The 18,827-nt window shown below is 39.5% G+C and overlaps 1 protein-coding gene across 2 annotated transcripts in view; it reads left to right on the top strand.

The window, feature by feature from the left end:
* The window catches only part of MIER1 (MIER1 transcriptional regulator), a 41,156-nt gene extending 25,067 nt beyond the window's left edge, over positions 1 to 16,089 (top strand). For both annotated transcript variants that reach the window (XM_056843966.1, XM_056843965.1), the window contains 7 exons: positions 2,790 to 2,862; positions 4,120 to 4,271; positions 6,031 to 6,112; positions 9,428 to 9,522; positions 11,107 to 11,234; positions 13,423 to 13,562; positions 15,606 to 16,089. In XM_056843966.1, the coding sequence (XP_056699944.1) occupies positions 2,790 to 2,862; positions 4,120 to 4,271; positions 6,031 to 6,112; positions 9,428 to 9,522; positions 11,107 to 11,234; positions 13,423 to 13,562; positions 15,606 to 15,931 (996 nt within the window). In that variant the 3' untranslated portion in view covers positions 15,932 to 16,089. The remainder of the gene's footprint in view (positions 1 to 2,789; positions 2,863 to 4,119; positions 4,272 to 6,030; positions 6,113 to 9,427; positions 9,523 to 11,106; positions 11,235 to 13,422; positions 13,563 to 15,605) is intronic.
* Positions 16,090 to 18,827: the final 2,738 nt, after the last annotated feature.

The following is an 18,827-nucleotide window of genomic DNA, read 5'->3' as shown; positions in this document are numbered from 1 at the left end:
CAGGCCTGTATCACCAAGAAGGTCAACAAAATCATTCCCCTGAACCAGGTAACAAGGACAAGTCTCAAGTGGTGGAGCCACACGTCAAACCTCCGGAAAGGCAAGTTGTTCATCTTGCCAGAACCAACGCAGATATTCACCGATGCTTCCCTCCAAGGGTGGGGGGCCACCTTAGGAAAGGAACTGATCCAGGGTACCTGGTCCCGGGAGGAGCAAAAACATCACATAAACCTTCTGGAACTAAGAGCTGTGTACCTGGCATTACTCCATTTTCGCAGTCGCATTCAATTCCAACACATCCTCATTTGGACGGACAACATAGCAACGAAGGCCCACCTCAACAAGCAGGGTGGGTCCCGGTTGTCCACACTGCACCAGGAAGCAGAAAAGATCCTCAGATGGGCAGAGAAGAACCTTCTCCACATCCAAGCAGAACACATTCAAGGACTGCGGAATGTACAGGCAGATTGGCTCAGCCGTCAGACACTAGACGAGGGGGCATGGGCTCTTTGTCATCAAGCTTTCCAACTGATCGACCAGAAGTCGGGTCCACTGCAGGTGGACCTATTTACATCGGATCAGAATTGACAACTCCCCAGATTTTTCTCCCGCTTCTACCATCCAAGCGCGGAACAAACAGACACTCTACTAGTCCTGTGGCCACCAGGTATTCTGTTTGCCTTTCCTCCACTTCCCATATTCCCATATTGGGGGCTCTTTCAATCAGGAAAGAACTGTGTCTGTTCCAGAGGGACAAGGTGGTACTTAGAACCGACCTGGCCTTTGCCCCAAAAGTCAATTCTACCTTCCACAGAAAGCAAGAAATATACCTTCCTTCCTTCTGTCCGAATCCTACTAACCCCAAAGAGAAATCATGGCACACTCTTGATGTCCGCAGAGCTATAAAAACATACATCAACAGGACAGCATCTTTTAGGACGACAGACTATCTTTTCATTTCTGTTTCACCCCCAAATAAGGGTCGCAGATTATCAAGGCCTTCCTTAAGTCGAGCAATCAAGCGCTGCATTTCTGAGGCTTACCAACAAAGCAAACTTCCGATACCAGCAGGCATCACAGCCCATTCGGTCCGTAGTGCCGCCACTTCAGCAGCAGCAAACAGACAAATGTCGGTCGACGAGATTTGCAGAGCTGCCACATGGGCTTCTAACTCCATCTTTGTGAAACATTACCGCATTAACACCTACGCTTCAGCAGATGCGGCATTTGGAAGAAGAATTTTGCAGCATGTGGTAGAGGAAGGGGAAAACTAATTCCCACCTGGGATACAATTTGCTCTTGGACATCCCAAGCTTCAAGATGCCCCTTTTGCCTGGAGCGGGAATGTAGCCCTGTTACTCACCGAGAGGGCTCTTTCCGCTCCGAGGTAAAAGGGGCCTCTTGCCCCACCCCTGTATTAGAGGGGCAGGTTTTAGTTAACCTGGACCTATTCAGTTCATACACTACATTCCCCTTCAAAAGTCACTCCTTCCCTTAGGAAGGGTTATCTGCAGCACATGCAAAAAAGAAACCTCAGCCCACTGTTTACCGTAGGGCTGTTAGCCTTCAGGGTAGTTCACCCTCTGGTTCTTATTTCCCTGCCACACCAAGTAGTTCGTCTTGTTTGTGTGGATAGGATGTTAAATGTTGAAATGTACCGTACCAAGTTTTTTGGTTGTGGTTATCATGTTTGTCTTCTCTAGTTTTTTATTCCTGTCTCTAGCAACCGGCTTCTTGGAAAAGTGGAAGCTACAGGCTTTCCCGCCCAGGAGACAGGAAATGAGAAGTTTTTAGTCCTGCCTCCCTGAGCAAAGGGCGGGAAAACCCAACCTTCAAGATGCCCCTTTTACCTCGGAACGGAAAGAGCCCTCTCGGTGAGTAACAGGGCTACACTCTCCTTTTCAAGCATAGGGAAAATCAGCCCTTGGTGCTTTTGCTGTGGCTCCAAGAAAAAGGAGGTTCACCTCTCCTCTCACCAGTGGCAGATTTTTCTCATGTGTTTTAAAAGGTGACAATCAAGATTTTTTAAAGTTCTAAGCCTCGACTGTTGCAAATCTTTGGAGAAATTTCCCAGTTTTGAGGTTTGCAGGTAGCTATTTCCATGTTTGAGAAATGGCAGGCTGCTACTTCAAGCCCCAAAGCTGTGAAATGCAGCCATATATGGAAATGATGCTGTATGACCACTGATGAAGTGAAGATAAAGAAGCCGGCTCATAATAGCCCATATCACTTTGTTTGGAGTCTTCACTTGTTTCTAAATAAGAAAGTGCTCTTAACTTTATGCATGGAAAACCTGGAATTGTAAGCCTAGAAGCCGTTGAGCATGTAAAAGGACTGTTGTGTCCATTGCACCACGAAACATGGTGTCACCTACAGTTTTATGTTTTAGGGGTTTTTTGCTGTGAGAGTTCACTGAGGAATTAATTCGTGTTTCTTGGCAGCTAGCTCCCACTGTAAAAGGCATTGATAATACTTCAGTATTGACCATTAATCTCATTAAATTGAAAACGTTGGTAGCTGAACTACTTACTGTTTTGCCATCTGGTCATGGCTTTTAGAAATCTGGGTATATTCACATGAAGTAAGCCCATTTTTCTTATACATGCATGCCAGTGAGTATAAAATCATGTGTGGCTTTATTCTGCTAATTGTATCAATCTTCCATCTATTTTTTTCAATAGTTTTGTTCCTGCTGGCTTTCAGTTATATTTTTAGTTAATGTTGTCCATGATTACAAAGGAGCATTAAATCTCTCTCTCTCTCTCTCTCTCTTTTTTTTTTTAAAACAGGAAATTATGGTGGGCTCAATGTTTCAAGCTGAAATTCCACCTGGAATATCTAAATACAAAGAGAATGAGAAAGGTAAACTTTTAGTTGCTGTTAATGTTACTGTAGTGATTTCATCAAATTTAAAAGTTCATACAAACTTGGTGATTATTTTTTTCCTGAATAACTTAGCTTAAGTTTCATATATAAGAACCACATTTGGCATGATAAACTCTAACACCTCAGAACATGGTAATAAAGGTGTCTGAATCTGATTTGGTAATGTGACTTTTCATTTAATATGGGTACAATAGTTTCTGGTGAGTTTTCCATATCAGAGCGGTCATGAGACTCAAAACCAAGACATACTGGATCTTCCCTTCATACAAACCCAGTAAAGAGTACAACAAATTGCTTGGGTGCTAGAAAAACTACTTGTCATGGGTAGTGAAGGAAAATATATTTTGTATGTAAGATGGCAGAACTCTTTGTGTTCCTAATGTTCGGATGGGCCCTGACCTGGATAGCCCCAGGCTAGCCTCACCTAGTCAGATCTTGGAAGCTAAGCTGGGTTGGCCCTGACTAGTATTTGGATGGGTGACCTCCAAGGAATACCAGAGTCATGACACAGAGGCAGGCAATGGCAAACCACCTCTGAATGTCTCTTGCCCTGAAAACTGTGACAAAAAAAGTCTGGATGTGCTCTGTGTTTTAACACTCTACCACTCATTGATAAGTAAGATTAAATATGTGTTGCCAGCTTTAATTGTAGAAACCAGCTACCTGAGAGTTTCACCATGTGGTAGTGGTAAAAGGTAAACGTCGTCCCCTGTGCAAACACTGGGTCATTACTGACCCATGGAGTGACATCACATCACAATGTTTACTAGACAGACTACTTTATGGAGTGGTTTGCCATTACCTTCCTCAGTCATGTACACTTTACCCCCAGCAAGCTGGGTACTCATTTTACCGATCTCGTAAGGATAGAAGGCTGAGTCAGCCTTGAGCCGGCTACCTGAAAACTACTTCCATTGGGATCGAACTTAGGTTGTGAGCAGAGCTTTGACTGCAGTAGTGCAGCTTACCACTCTTTTCTGTACATTTTTACTTCATTTCTGCAAAGGGCCTCTGGGGATTTCTTTGCTTTAACAAAACACATTATGTCCATCATTCATGGTCCTTGGCTTTTTACTTGTTTGTTACTTTAAGTGACCGGCTTGTGTAATAGAGGAAAATCTAACTGCATGGCATGATTTTAGCATTAATCTGAAAGGATGAGGACTAGAAAACATCTAAAGTTACATGCTAGTTTGTCAAGGTAATATGTAATGTCAACTCTTTCTAATTTAGTATATGAAAACAATGATCAGCTGCTCTGGAATCCCGATTACTTGACTGAAGATAAAGTGATTGAATTCCTTAATGAAGCCTCCAGACGAACTGGTGATGAGAGAGGAATAGATGCTATTCCTGAAGGGTCTCATATTAAAGACAATGAGCAGGTATATAAAACTCACTGGAATCTTTGTGGCCTTAAAAAAATACTTTGTGGCTTGTATTCCAGATGAAATGACAAACCATAGTTTGCGCTGTGTGAACAAGCTCTTTTGTGTGTTCCCTCATATCCTTGCCTCAGTCTCCATGCATATTGTGATTGTGTGCCAAGACTTGGATGGTTCTTTGAAAACAACCTGGAAACTTGAGCTAGTCTGTAATGCAGCTGTCAGGCTATTGTCGGGTGGGATATAGGGATGGTAACACCTCGGTGCTGAAAGGTCTACACTGGCTGCCCATTTGTTTCCAGGCACAGTTTAAAGTTCTGGTTCTTATCATTAAAGGCTTGAGGCCAGGGTACCTGAAGGACCACCTCCTTCCATATTCCCTCTCCTGCCTTCAGAGGTGAGGAGCATGGCAACCAGGCATGGGTTTTTCAGTAAATCAGCAACTGCCCATACACTTGTCTTCTCTGTTGTGGCCCCCACCTTGTGGCATGGTCTGCCTGAGGAGGTCAGGAAGGTTTCCATTCTCCTGGCTTTCTGCAAACTATGTGAAACTGAATTATTCAAGAGGGCTTTTCTATGTGGGCAGTAGGACAGTGCTATACAAAATGGTTCACAAATTTACTTGGACAAATTATCAGGGACTGTGGTCTACACTACTGTGTATAGTTTGCTGTAAGTTGGATCTTTGTATGTAATCTTGCATCATATTATGTGTCATGTTAACATTTATGCTTTGCTTCAATTCTGTTTTTTAGATTTCTGGTTGGTTCTACAACCCAACTCTTACTTCATTGTTTATTGAATGTCCCATCCTGTTGATTGTATTGACTCACTCTGTGGAATCTGCCTGGATTCCCAGTGAGAAAGGCAGATTATAAATAACATAAAATAAAAGTAGTGGCACCTTGCCTATGGAATGCCCTTCCTCTTCAGGCTCACCTGGCACCTGTTACTCTCTTCTAGGCACAAGGCCAAAGCATTTGTGTTTACCCAGGATTTTAATTTTAACACCATTTTTATAGCGTGTTTTTAGTCTGAAAACTGGTGTTCATCTTAATGTGCTCAATTATCTGTTCTCATGGACTGTTCGTAGTTTTTATTAGCAACTTTTCATATTTTCATGTTTTTATTATATTGTATGCTACCTGGTAAGGTTCCGTGGAGAGGCAATATAAAATTTTTCTACATAAGTAAATGGTAAGTTCCACTTCAGCACAAACTATAATTTGCAGCTGTATGCTGATGGTCAAACTATGATTTGCCATTCCCTCTGGATGAAGATTGTAAGCTATCATTTTCATTCCTGATTTTGAGAGCGAGCGCAAACCATAGTTTGACTATTTGGATGTAATGGCAAACAATGGCATGTGCTAAAATGGGACGTTAATTGTGCATGAAGAGATCAGGTATACTGCAAGCTTGATTCTCATTTATAGAGTGCCAAACCATGCCATAACTTCCTTATTTAGAACTATATATATTTTTAAAATAGACTAAATTGCTCTTAAGACAGCTTCCAATGTAAAACAAGGACACAAGCACAAAAACTTAAAACATTAGAAAAATAGATAAAATATTATTTCTTTTCTATTTTAACAAACTATCTTAGCTGGAGAATTCAGAATTTTGCATTTATTGGAGAAAAAAAGTTACTGCAGAAACAGTTTCTGATCAAAAATAAAATTGTTCGGCTGTTGTATTCAATTATTGTTTAATAACAGTCTTGATAGGGCAGTCATAGTTTTTTTCTCTTTCCCAGGCCTTGTATGAGTTAGTGAAATGCGATTTTGATACAGAAGAAGCACTAAGAAGATTAAAATTTAATGTGAAGGCAGCTCGAGGTAGGTATATGTTGTCACTTTTGAAGTGCTAGTGAGAACACTTATGTTTTCCTTTCCATAAGCCAAGTATCAGGTTGTGACAACTTGTGATTGCTGTCGATGTTACTTTAATATTTCAAATCTGTACCATGCTTAAGCTTATGTGGCATTATGAAGCCCTTTTCTGCCTTGTAGACTTCAGCAATGGTGCAGTCATTTGTAGCACTGTGCAATAGGTTCTCCTAGTTGGTGTAAGCAAGTAAGTTTCCGCATGACTTACAAGGAATTTAGTCAGAAAATTTTGTGGAAATATGTTATGTACTAACAAGCTACATGTTCTTTAATGTTTTTTATACATTGTGAAAAATACAATATTTGTAAACACTAATATTATCTTCTTTTTAGGACCATTGTGTTTGCAGTCTTCCAAAGCCTTATCTCACTATGCAAGCTCAAACACTAAGATCAGTACTCATATGGACTTTGTGTGCATGTGAAGTGCCATCAAGTTGCTTCAGACCTATGGGGACCCTATGAATTATTGCCCTCCAAAATGTCCTATCATTAACAGCCTTGCTCTGTTCTTGCAAACTGAGGGCTGTGGCTTTCCAGATTGAGTCAATCCATCTCATGTTGGCTTCCTCTTGCTGCCTTCCACTTTTCCTAGCATTATTGTATTTTCCAGTGATTCCTGTCTTCTCATAAAGAGACCAAGATACAATAGGCGCAGTTTGGTTATTTTGGTTTCTAGGGAGAATTGAGGTTTGATTTAATCAAGAAACCACCTGTTTGTCTTTTTGGTGGACCATGGTATCAATGAAACTCTCCTCCAATACCACATTTCAAATGAATCAACTTTTTTCTTGTCAGCCTTTTCATTGTCCCACTTTCACACCCATACATAGTAATGGGGAATAGTATGAATTATCTTGATTTGGGTCGCCAGCAATCTTTCCTAGCTCCATCATGGCTGCCCTTTCCAGTCTCAATCTCCTTCTGATTTCTTGGTTGCAGTCTCCTTTTTGGTTGATGATGGAGCCAAGCAATAGAAAATCGTTAACAATTTCAGTTTCTTCATCATCAACCTTAAAGTTGTGTAATTCCCTGGTGGATCATGTTCAGTTGTAATCCTGCTTTGGCATTTTCTGCTTTAACCTTCATCAGTAGTAATGTGTTTATCAGTAGTAATGTGCCAGTAATGTGTTGTCATGTGCATATTTCAAATACCAGTAGTTAATGTTCGTTTCACTGATTTTCACTCCACCTTCATCTAAATCTAATCCAGCTTTCCTTATGATGTGTTCTGCATATAGATTGAAGAGATAGGGAGGTAAAATACATCCTTGTTTGACACCTTTGCCAATTGGAGGCCATTCTGTTTCTCCATATTCTGTCCTAACAGTAGCCTCTTGTCCAGAGTACAGGTTGTGCATCAAACCATCAGATGTTGTGGCGCACCCATTTCTTTTAAAACCAACCATAACTTTTCATAATCCATACAGTCAAAACTTTGCTATAAATTATGAAACACAAACTGATTTTCTTCTGAAATTCTTTCATATGCTCCAGTAACCACTGTGAATTTGCAATATGATCTCTAGTGGCTCTTCCTTTTCTGAAACCAACTTGAACATCTGGTATTTCTCATTCCATATATAGTAACAGTCTTTGTTGTAAGATTTTGAACATTGCTTTACTCACATGAGAAATTAATGTGATGGTCCAATAATGTGATGGTCCGATAGCCATTGTTTGGTTTTTCATATTTGTTCGCATATTCTTGTTAAGATTTTGAAAGACTCCAGTTCTGTTACTTGAAATCGCTCCATTGATATCCCATCTGCTCCTGGTGATTTGTTTCTCCCAGTTGCTATTATGCATCTTTCACTTCACTTTCTAAAAGTGCAGGTTCTTCTACAAAATAATTCTTCTTTGAAGGAGTCTGTCATCCTTTCCTATATTCTGTATAGTTCTTCAGTGTATTGTTCCCATCTTCTCTTTATTTTGTCCTGTTCAGTTAATGTATTTCTGTGTTGATCTTTCAGTTAATTTATTTCTATGTTGATCTTTCAACATGCCTAACCTTGCTTTATTCCCCTTTGATTTCTTGGCTCTTATGGAAGGCTCTCTTGTTCTTCTTTTTTTGTTGCTCTCTTCTATTTCTTTACACTGGTTATTGTAATAGTTCTCCTTGTCTCTGTGTGCAAGTTGCTGGAACGCTGCATTTAGACTTCTGATTCTATTGCTTTCACCTTTTACTTTTGCTTATGGACTTCAGGGTGTGTGTGTGTTAAGTGCCGTCAAGTCGTTTCCGACTCATGGCGACCCTATGAATGAAAGTCCTCCAAAATGTCCTATCTTTGTCAGCCTTGCTCAGATCTTGCAAATTGAAGGCTGTGGCTTCCTTTATTGAGTCAATCCATCTCTTGTTGGGTCTTCCTCTTTTCCTGCTGCCCTCAACTTTTCCTATCATGACGGTCTTTTCCAGTGACTCTTGTCGTCTCATGACGTGACCAAAATACGACAGCCTCAGTTTAGTCATTTTAGCTTCTAGGGTCAGTTCAGGTTTGATTTGATCTATAACCCACTGATTTGTTTGTTTGGCAGTCCATGGAATCCGCAACACTCTCCTCCAACACCACATTTCAAAGGAATCTATTTTCTTCCTATGAGCTTTCTTCATTGTCCAGCTTTCACACCCATACATAGTAATAGGGAATATGATGGCATGAATTAATCTAGTCTTGGTGGCCAGAGTCACATCCTTACACTTCAAAATCTTTTCTAGCTCCTTCATGGCTGCCCTTCCCAGTCTCAATCTCCTTCTAATTTCTTGGCTGCAGTCTCCCTTTTGGTTGATGGTGGAGCCAAGGAATAGAAAGTTTTGGAACAATTTCAATTTCCTCATTGTCAACCTTAAAGTTGTGTAATTCTCCTGTAGTCATTACTTTTGTTTTCTTGATGTTCAGCTGCAGTCCTGCTTTGGCACTTTCTCTTTTAACTTTCAGCAGTAGTTGTTTCAAATCTTCACTATTTTCTGCCAATAATGTAGTGTCATCAGCATATCTCAAATGGTTTAGGACCAGGGTACTTTTGCCAATATAAATCTGTCCACAAACTTGTTGATTAAATTTTATTAGTTACTGATTTTCTTGTCTTGTGTTTGAGTAGTTTATTGTAAACTGCTCTGCAGGTCTTGGCACAGAATAGCAAGGTAGATATATTTTAAATATCTGGACTAGTTCCTTATGATTAAGATTCAGTATATGTCACAGGTTTTGTTTTCCTTTTTGGAGTATGTCATGAAAGTATGCATTATATATTTCTTTAATTCAGAGGAGCTATCTGTGTGGACAGAAGAAGAATGTAGAAATTTTGAACAAGGTTTGAAGGCCTATGGAAAGGATTTTCACTTGATTCAGGCAAATAAGGTTAGTGCACTGAGTACAAAAATCCAGCTAATAAAAAAACTGAGTCAGGTGACTGTCAGTGGCATGTAATGCTTATTTTTCTCCTGTTGGTTTGGATTAACTTTGGCTCATATTTCACATAGTAAAAATTCTTACACATGTAAGGGTGTAAGAAAGAAACTATTTGGAAATGGACCTGTGCATGTCCTAGTACAGTTGTACAGCAGCAATCATTCAATCTCTTCTTTTATGAAGATCAGATGCCAGACATCCTTAACCGTAAGATTCAGAGCGACGTTAGTCCATAACATGATTTTCTGGTGGATTTCCAGCTGTTTCAGTTTGAATAATGTGGCTGGTCATACCTATAATGAAACTAGAGCCCTAAGACAGTAGCATATTCCTGATGGCCTGGCAATCTTCTTTGTGTTTGGTTGTGATGCTGAATCTTGATTTGTGGTCCTTGTCATTCTTGGGTTCAATAGTATGGTCTATTTTCTGCGCTTGCTGGATAGCACACTCGCTCCCCTTCCATTATTCATCCCTTTGCCAGCTTTAATTTTGGCATGGATCTTAACCATGATTAAGGCTAACCTGTTCATGCTTAACTACTTTGCTAACCAGCTTCAAGCCTGATTACCACCAAGGATTATTAGATTCTTTGCTTAATGTTGGTGCTGCTGTAAGAAGTGTGCCTACTGGACTTTTTCACTAATTTTTTTTCAGGAAATGTGTTTTTACTTTAATTAAGTTGTGGTACCATTACTTAGAGGTTTTGGCCAATGAAAAAATACACTGGCAGGTTTGTACTTCCATGAGCATTTTGTGCCATTGTCTTCAGTGTATGCATTGGTTTCCACTAGCCTGTTGGCAGTCAACTCTAAAGCACTAAACTATTTGATAGAACCTATCGCTCAGGTTTTTTTTCCTGTCTCATGATAAACTGCATGAGCTGGCTCCACGAATTGATGCTGTGTAGACCTTAACAAAGGTGTTAACTATTTTTCTAGGATCCATCCTTTTTTAAAAAAAAATTGGTACTGTAGTGTTGTTCCTGGTGTATAGCATAGCAAGTGCTATTTTAGGTAAAAGAGTATTTCTTAATCTAGCCTTTTTATTGCTGAAATAAATAGCTATACATCAAAGAGTGAGGCAGCACAGCCATTAAATAACACTAAATGTTTCCTAACAGGAGAATGCTGCTTGCTACCATCTAGCCTGCCACTCTAAGCTTTATAGAGCAAGCATTGTGGTGGCTTGTGACAGAGAGGGCAGGGAATCTTGGTGTTTGGTTGATTTCTGCAAGTGTATTTGATAACTGTTGTTACCTGAAAACTGCGCACATATCTGAGAATCCCATTTGCGTTTTCCCAGAACTGCAGATCTGGTCTTAAATGAGTGTTTGTATCATGAACATAAAAACGGAGGAGGGTAAAATTATGTACACTGTCCTGATCTCCTTGGAGGAAGGGCAGAATAAAAATTGGATAGATAGAAAACTGATTATGACTGCAATCCTGTGTGTGCGTATTTGGGAGTAAGCTATAAGTCATTACACATGCTTAGGACTGGACTTGTAAGTGTCGTATTGCTTACTTTTCATAGGTACGAACACGATCTGTTGGTGAATGTGTAGCATTTTATTACATGTGGAAAAAATCAGAACGATATGACTTCTTTGCTCAGCAAACACGATTTGGTAAAAAGAAGTACAATCTGCATCCGGGTGTAACGTAAGCAGCGTTGTTTACATGTCCCCTTTTTTCTTTGTTTTTCTGTGTAATAAAATCAGTACGAAACTGGATGGTTAAATCAGGTACCAATTTACATACTCCTAAACAGTTTGACATTGTGGAGCAGAAGTAGGTTGCAGTGGGGTCCAAACTCCTATACTATATTTACTCAAAAGAAAGACGGCTTCCCCCCTCCCAGGTCTGCCATCAAGAAAAAGAGGAGTTATCTTACATTTTCGTACAAGTTACAAGTATGTATGGTAATTTTTTTTTAACTGTATAACATTTTTGTGAAGGTCATCATACAATCAGTGCCATCTTCCTTTTGAGTAAATATGGTAATAGTTCTTAAAGGATTGGATTCCATGTCTTCTTCCATGAGGGTGAGGCGGAATTTCCTCACCACTTTACCTCACACTGTACCCACAGGTCCACTAACCCCCTAGGGCTGCAATCTTGAAGGAGGGGGCCGAACCTCCTTAGGAGCCGGCCTGACCACACACTAGCATAGGTGCCACTTGATCATGGAATAAAGTGGCACCTACGCTGGCCTGGGGGCAAACACGCCGGCGTCTGGGAGCCACGGAGCTCCGCTGGCCCCCCGCTGCCAGCACAGCCAATCTGGGAACTAACTCCTAGAAGAGTGCATGCGCAAGGGTGACGTTCCCGGGGGTGCAGCTGCCTTTAGGCAGCTTCCTTACCCCTTTCAGCCCAGGAACACCCCTCGGCGCTGTGGCTACACTACCTTTTATGATGGCTTAGTCCTGCTAAAGTCAATGGGGCTTTTGCCCTTTTTCTATTTTTTTTAAGGGTTTTCTTCTCCATGGCAACTGAATAGACTCTGTGGAGGCGCCATGGCTGCAGTGCTCCCAGGTGCCGCCGATCTACCCCCCCTTTCAGGATTGGGCTGTAGGGCTTGCATTTCAAGGAGCACAGTGGACTGCAGGGAAGGGGGGAAATCTATTCAGGGAAAAGAGCTCCACTCATGTTTCTTAGGATCCAGGTTACTATATGTACTTATTCTGTGAAATTTGATTTTTAACCCCAGTACTTAATAGTATATTTGTATTCATTCGGGTATTTGCCTGTTTTGCACATGACAAAATCTAAAATAAATTTGTATATATTGTGTGCTGTTTGGGCTTTAAATTCTAAATTCCATCAAAGTTTTCCTTATTAGAATTATGCTGTAGAGAATGCAGATCAACAAATGAAGATACCATGCAGCAAAATGTTTACAAAATACCTGTGGAACTTCTATGGTGTAATCAAATTCTGTATAGATTTGATTATTATGCAGTAAATTTTGATTTTATTATGCGTACTTGATTGCATATAATTTAAATTAGCACGTCACATATAGAAATATGTTAACTGTTCAAATTATGCTGCATTGATAGTTGTCAGGGTAGATAAAAATAAACTATTTTTAAAAATGGAAAATTTCATTTTGTTTAAAGTTTCAGCTTTAATTTTCTTTTTAAATAACCTGGTTTAAAATTAAATCTGGTTTTAATGCATGCATAAAATCTCTGAATTAATGAGCCATATAGAAATGTATGGAAGCTGTTTTTTGTAAACTAGGGGAGAAGCATCTGTCAGTCATACACCACAGTCATGTATGCAGTTATATTAAGTCTTGGTACTGGGGGGCAGGGGTTGGCTTGTTGCAATGGGAGTTATGCACGGAAGCATTTGAATAACCTACTGTGCCGAGTAATTTCTACCAACCCTTGCTTCTGGCTGAGATTGTTTACTTTTGGGGGTGAAGGGTGAGGCAGGGCTGTTTTATGCCAAAGCAGAAGGGACAGACAAAAGCAGAAAGTATCACAGAAAACAAGTGCCTTCTCAGGTTATTTCCAACTAGTGGCTGTTGGGAAAAACTTGAATATAGATTGTAAAAGCCACCCTATCTGGGGTCATGAGCACTATGTTGTCTAAAAATAAGCAGTATGTATCATTTCTAAAATAGTAAAAATATGAATTTAAATATTTAAGAAACTTGTCTTGTTTGAAGTTGCATAGATGTTTTCTTCATTTTTGAATCAATAGATGTTTGTAGCCACAGTACAATGATTCAAATTGGCATTTTTCCCCTTGGTAATTTAAGCGGCTGTAATTAAATCAATCCAGCCTGTTCTGAGTAGAACACCTTCTGAAGTGCCAAATGTTTACTTTGCATTTTAAGGGATTATATGGACCGTCTGTTAGATGAAAGTGAAAGTGCTGCATCCAGCCGGGCTCCCTCCCCTCCGCCCACAAATTCTAACAGCAGCACCAGCCATTCAGAGAGAGAAGACAGTACAGCCAGCAACAGTAATCAAAACGGTATCTAAAATTTTAATATTTCTTTATGCCTGAATTTTCCATGCAACTGTGTAAACTGTAAAAATGCCTTTGAACTTATTGATCGTTTTTTCTTTTCTTTTTTGCTTTTCCTGTTTGTGTGTGAACAGAGACAGTGGCAGTGATTATCTTAAAAGTTACATTTTTCAAGAGCTAAAGTTCTATCATAGGAATTAAATATTGTGCAAACCAGTGTTGCAAATAATTCTTCAATTATACTTGAACAAGCAGGTATTAGTGAGCTATGTGATGCGGGGTGGGGGGAATCATACCCTCCCCCCACTTGCCTGCTGGGCTAGTTACTTACTGGGCAGCCTGTTTGCTGGCTGTGCCACCACTGCTTGCCCACTCCTTCTCACCTCTGTCTACCCACTCACCTGGCTCACACAGCATGGAGCAGTGGCAACTCCTGTACCTTGGGGGCCCTGCTCATAGAGTGGAGGCACTGGTGACCTCAGAGCTGAGCAGTGGCAGCTCCTTCTCCCCTCCCTCTCACATGCAGCACTGCCACCTTGTTGATAAGCAGTGGTAGTATTTGCTGTTCCTCCCTCTGGCCTGCCAGCCAGCAGAAAAATGGTGCGCCTAGCTTTGGCAGCCTTGGAGGTGGGGAAGCAGCGGCAATTCCTGCTACTCCCCCCCGCCACCGCCTGCAGACCACTGCCTCAGTGGGTGGCAGCTGTGCCTGCCTGCAGAGAGGCTGTGAGGGTGGACAGCCAGCTCTCCAGCAGCTCCGTTAGGGTAGCTTCTCCTCTCCTCCCCACCCCACGCACAGTCGGTTTTCATTGCTTGTGCAAGTTCCCCTTCAAATTTCAGTAACCGCAGGTGGGGCCATGTTTATTGTAAGGTGTATTGATTTCACATTCTAGTGCTGTCTCATTCTGGAAACTCACCAGGGAAACATTTACATTGACTTGGGTCCAATATAGTGCAGGGAGTTTGCAGACAAGATTTCTGCTAGTCCCCCCCTATAGTTCCTAGTTGCTCCTGAATGTTGTGGAACCCTTTGATTGCAGTAATAAGGGGAAACTGGTGGAAATCACCACTTCCATCATTTTTGCACAAGCCGCCAGGTATATCACTCTGGCCCTTCTTGGAGAAATCTGATCTAATCTCATTTTTGTATACTTCTAGCCTAGATTATTATAAATATTCTACATGAAATGGCCTTTGAAGAGTTTTCAGACTTCAGTTAGTCCACAATACAGGTGCCTTAATATTTTTCTGGAGCTTGCTAGTATACCTGTTTTGTTCCAGTTTGACTGGCAGCCCCTTTGCAGTTTGGCTTTCCACCTCTGCTGATATGTGCTTCTCCAGATACATCATTGGTTGAGGTGCAGGTGCTAGAAGCCCATTAGAATTAGATGACTGGCAATACATAATAGGGCATTCTCATTAATTACACTTGAGTTTGTGGAATGCCTTCCTCCTGAGGGATGCTTGTGTTTAGGAGGGTGGTAAAACCCTTTTTTTCCCCAACAAGCATTTGGCTAGTTGGTTGGTAGTTAATTGAGCAATTCTGAACATTTTGTAAGGGGTCATTTAATGGATTTCTGTGTAGGTTTAACCTGCTGTTGGCTAATTGTGTCTCTTATATCTGTGTTTAGGTTATGATTCTATATTATCTGTGGTTTCTTGATCTTGGTATTGAAAGGGGGCATATAAATAGGAAAAATAAGCTTTCGTTCCATTTGTGCAAGAGCATGAGGGGGTTTGTTCCAATGCTTCCCTCTTTCCACAATCTCACACACCACGTCTCATGTTATCCCCAAGAGTCCCCTGGGTTGACCTTCAGAAGTAGTTTTTCCAGGGAACCACAGGGAGGGAAGATGAGCAAGATCATTTCAGTTCTAGGTAGCTTGGATCCATTCCGAAATGCTGAAGTTCATTGATATTTTTGCTTAAGCTACGTAATGTTAAGAGTTTTCCTGTTACATATGTAAAAAAATCAAACTTGTTGCACAGACTGATGCGATGGACTTTTGACAGTTCATATTGCTCTTTTTGTTGTTGTTTTTTCTGATGTAGGTATATCCACTAATGGACCTGGTGAATTATCCAGTAAAGAAGAAGTAAAAATTGAAGGATTGCACATGAATGGACCAACAACTGGCAAAAAAATGCCACTTGGGGACTTTGATTCAAATGGTTATGAAACAGAAAATATTTCCAACCATTCGAAACTTGCTCATTCAAATGCAAAGAATGAAAATGATTTTGAAGAAAAAAATGAAAGGCCTGCAAAGAGGAGAAGAGTCAACAGTAATGGAAAGGAAAGTCCAGGATCCTCAGAGATTTTCCAAGAACCAGTGGCTCATGGAAAGTTTGAAGAACAGGAGACTGTGGATGACTGAGTGTTTGGTTTTATTTCTTTAGAGTATTTTTGGGGTGTCTGAAATTTTCAGGGTTGATAGGTTACCTTACTGATTCAGATTCCATAACATAATGCTATTGAGATTTTGAAATACATTTTCAGTGCTTTTGAATTTTGGCCAGATGAGGTTACGGTATGCTTTTTTAATCCTGTAATGCAGATGCAGTGAATGGGAGAACATTCTGTTGAACAGATCTTCCTGCTTAGTCTGTGAAGGAAACATCTGTTATACATGCTGTTCTCTGCAGATCACCTTCAAGTCATTGAACTGTCAAAGTAGTGAGCTTCAAAGTAAATTTTGTAAGGTCATGTATCAAAAGGGTAACATAAAATTCATAAAGGCAATGCAAGTAGCTGTTGATTTTTGTGTGTGTCCACAGGAAGAGAAAGCATCAGATGGTTAAGGAATACCTGTAAATCCTGAAAGTTGTATGTGAAAAACTATTTTTATATATATATAGAAATATTTTAAAATAAACCAAGTCAGGTTTGTATATGTAAAATTGTTGACATCAGTGATGTCTTTTCATATTCTTATCTGGATATAAAAATACATTCTGTATTTTTCCAGATTCTTTGTAGCCTTTGAAAGATTTTTACATACTTAAGTCATGATTGAGGTGTCATTTCTAAAAACAAGAGTGTGTAATTTTCGTAACTTGTACAGTATGGTAAACTTTTACGAGATGTTCAGAAGAATTGTCAGCTTCATTTTATTTTGCTAAAGCTTTTTTATTAAAAGTAAATCATATTTCAGAAAGCAGTAAAAAATTTAAATATTTAAAATTCACACCCAGTTATGAATACTGAAAACTTCTCTTGTGACAGATAGTGACTTGGGATTTTAGAGTTTAGCTCGATGCTTTGATTGCACAAGTGTTCTTGCTTTTATAATTTTTTTTAGATTTATTTTTATGATAACAGAACCTTCAGATCAGCTAAATGCTTTAATGGGGCTAAATCTTGTTAGCCAAGTTGAAACATTACATTATTATTTTTACATTACAGTGAGCACAGTACTATTAGGAAATGGGTCACATGATTCTGACTGCCTTGAGGAGGAACAGATGCGCGGTTTGTAGGCAGCGCCCGTACTAGTATTCAAGGAAATTTAGTGAGACTCATGCTACTTCTTGGGAGGCAGAAGAATCTGTGAATGGTAATTGTTGCATATGTGAATGGATACACTCATGTGTCTATTTGCAGTACCATAAGGGCTGTTAATGTTCTTTAAAAAAATTGACAGTGTGGTTAGGAATATCCCACAAAGTAATTGGATTATGGCCATGATGGAGGTTTGCAACATCTATCTGTTGATAGCTAAATACAGCCATGTAAAGTTACTCATTAAAAACATTTTTTGTGTTCGATCTTCTGTCCTGTGGCTTGCTTTAAAAGTTCTGACCACACTGGCCTGATTATTGTGGTGGACTTGGCAGAATGTTTAGTCCTTCAGCAGTGTTTGGTCCTTGATTATAAACCCCAAATAACCTTTCTTAGAACCTCTGATGTAGTTTCATTGTAGACATCACTGGAATTATTTAAAGATTAATTTAGCCCCCTGTTTTTATGAAATGTTATGGGTGAATTCTGTAACAACACATTACAGGGCTAATATTTATTCTGTCTACAGCTCAAATCAGTGTATCTCAGTAAACATCATTTGCAGATTTATAGATTACATCCTTACCCTTGTAAATCCCATTGCTTTAAGGAGCTGCCATGGTTGACAAATCCCAGTGTTATTAATATGGGAATCCAAAGTTTTCACAGCCTGGTATCAAAGATTGTCTTTAGAAAATGTTTCAGAGCAAGGCAGTGCAATGCTTTTAGAAATCTTTGCAACCTATTTTTCTGTTATATTTTGCAAGTTGGAAATGACTGCAAAACAGTTCATAGGAAATTTATAAATATATTGTTCTCAGGCTTGTAAGTAAAATATAGCACTGTGTACATGTTCAGAAATTACTTGGATCTTTAATCTTACCTTTAAAGGTATGCCTAAGAAAAGTCCTGACATTCCGTAATCAATATGTAATGCTCAGCTGTTCTTTAAGTATTTAATTGTAATGTGCATTTTCTTTATGCAGGTATGTTTATACAATATTTTGTTCATGTTCTTTAAATGCAGCCACTATAACTTGATAAGACATTGCACTAATAGTACTATTTAAAATCTAGTAATATAGTAACCTGTCCAAGAAACTTTCAAGACAGTTTGGAATATTTTAAAAACTTCCACTTGTTTCCAAATTGAATTGAATGTCAGTGCAGCTTGTGTATAGTACTGGTATACTTTTAAGCACTATTGTGTCCAGTTGGACGATGTGTCCTGATCCATGAAGTGCATTGCGTGCAGTCTGATTCAAACCTTCAATTCAACAGGTCGACCTGTTGGGCTTTATAATGAGTTGAAAGTGATATTTTGAAAGAAATTTAAAAATTTGCAAAATTAGTTTTTATAAATTTTTCACATAGTACTTTTGCACTGTTGGTAATCCCCGCGTCCCTTCCCTGGCTCCCTGTCTGCAATTCTGGAAAAGCTTATTAAAGTATTTTTTTAAACATATGCTTATATAAATACAATTGTTGAATATTTTAAGACTGGAACTTCTGTTTCTTTTAAGAGAATCTTGTGTCATTAAACTTTATAGAATATTTGGGCAATATTTATGATTAATCTTAACATGACCTTACACTTGAAATACACTGTTCTCAGTTAAACTGAATTCCGGTAACACAAAGAAACTATAGCAAATAAGCAGATGTTTGTAATTGCAAACTTGTTAGAATACATTTTATTAGTAATGAGCTTTGCTTACAGAAATGTTAGTTTTGCCAATGGGGAGTTTATTTTAAGAAGAGGTAACCAATTT

The sequence above is a fragment of the Euleptes europaea genome, chromosome 2, assembly GCF_029931775.1.
Source record: "Euleptes europaea isolate rEulEur1 chromosome 2, rEulEur1.hap1, whole genome shotgun sequence".
NCBI lineage: Eukaryota > Metazoa > Chordata > Lepidosauria > Squamata > Sphaerodactylidae > Euleptes > Euleptes europaea.
The sequence above is the reverse complement of the archived record's forward strand: the minus strand, read 5'-3'. Positions and strand labels throughout refer to the sequence as shown.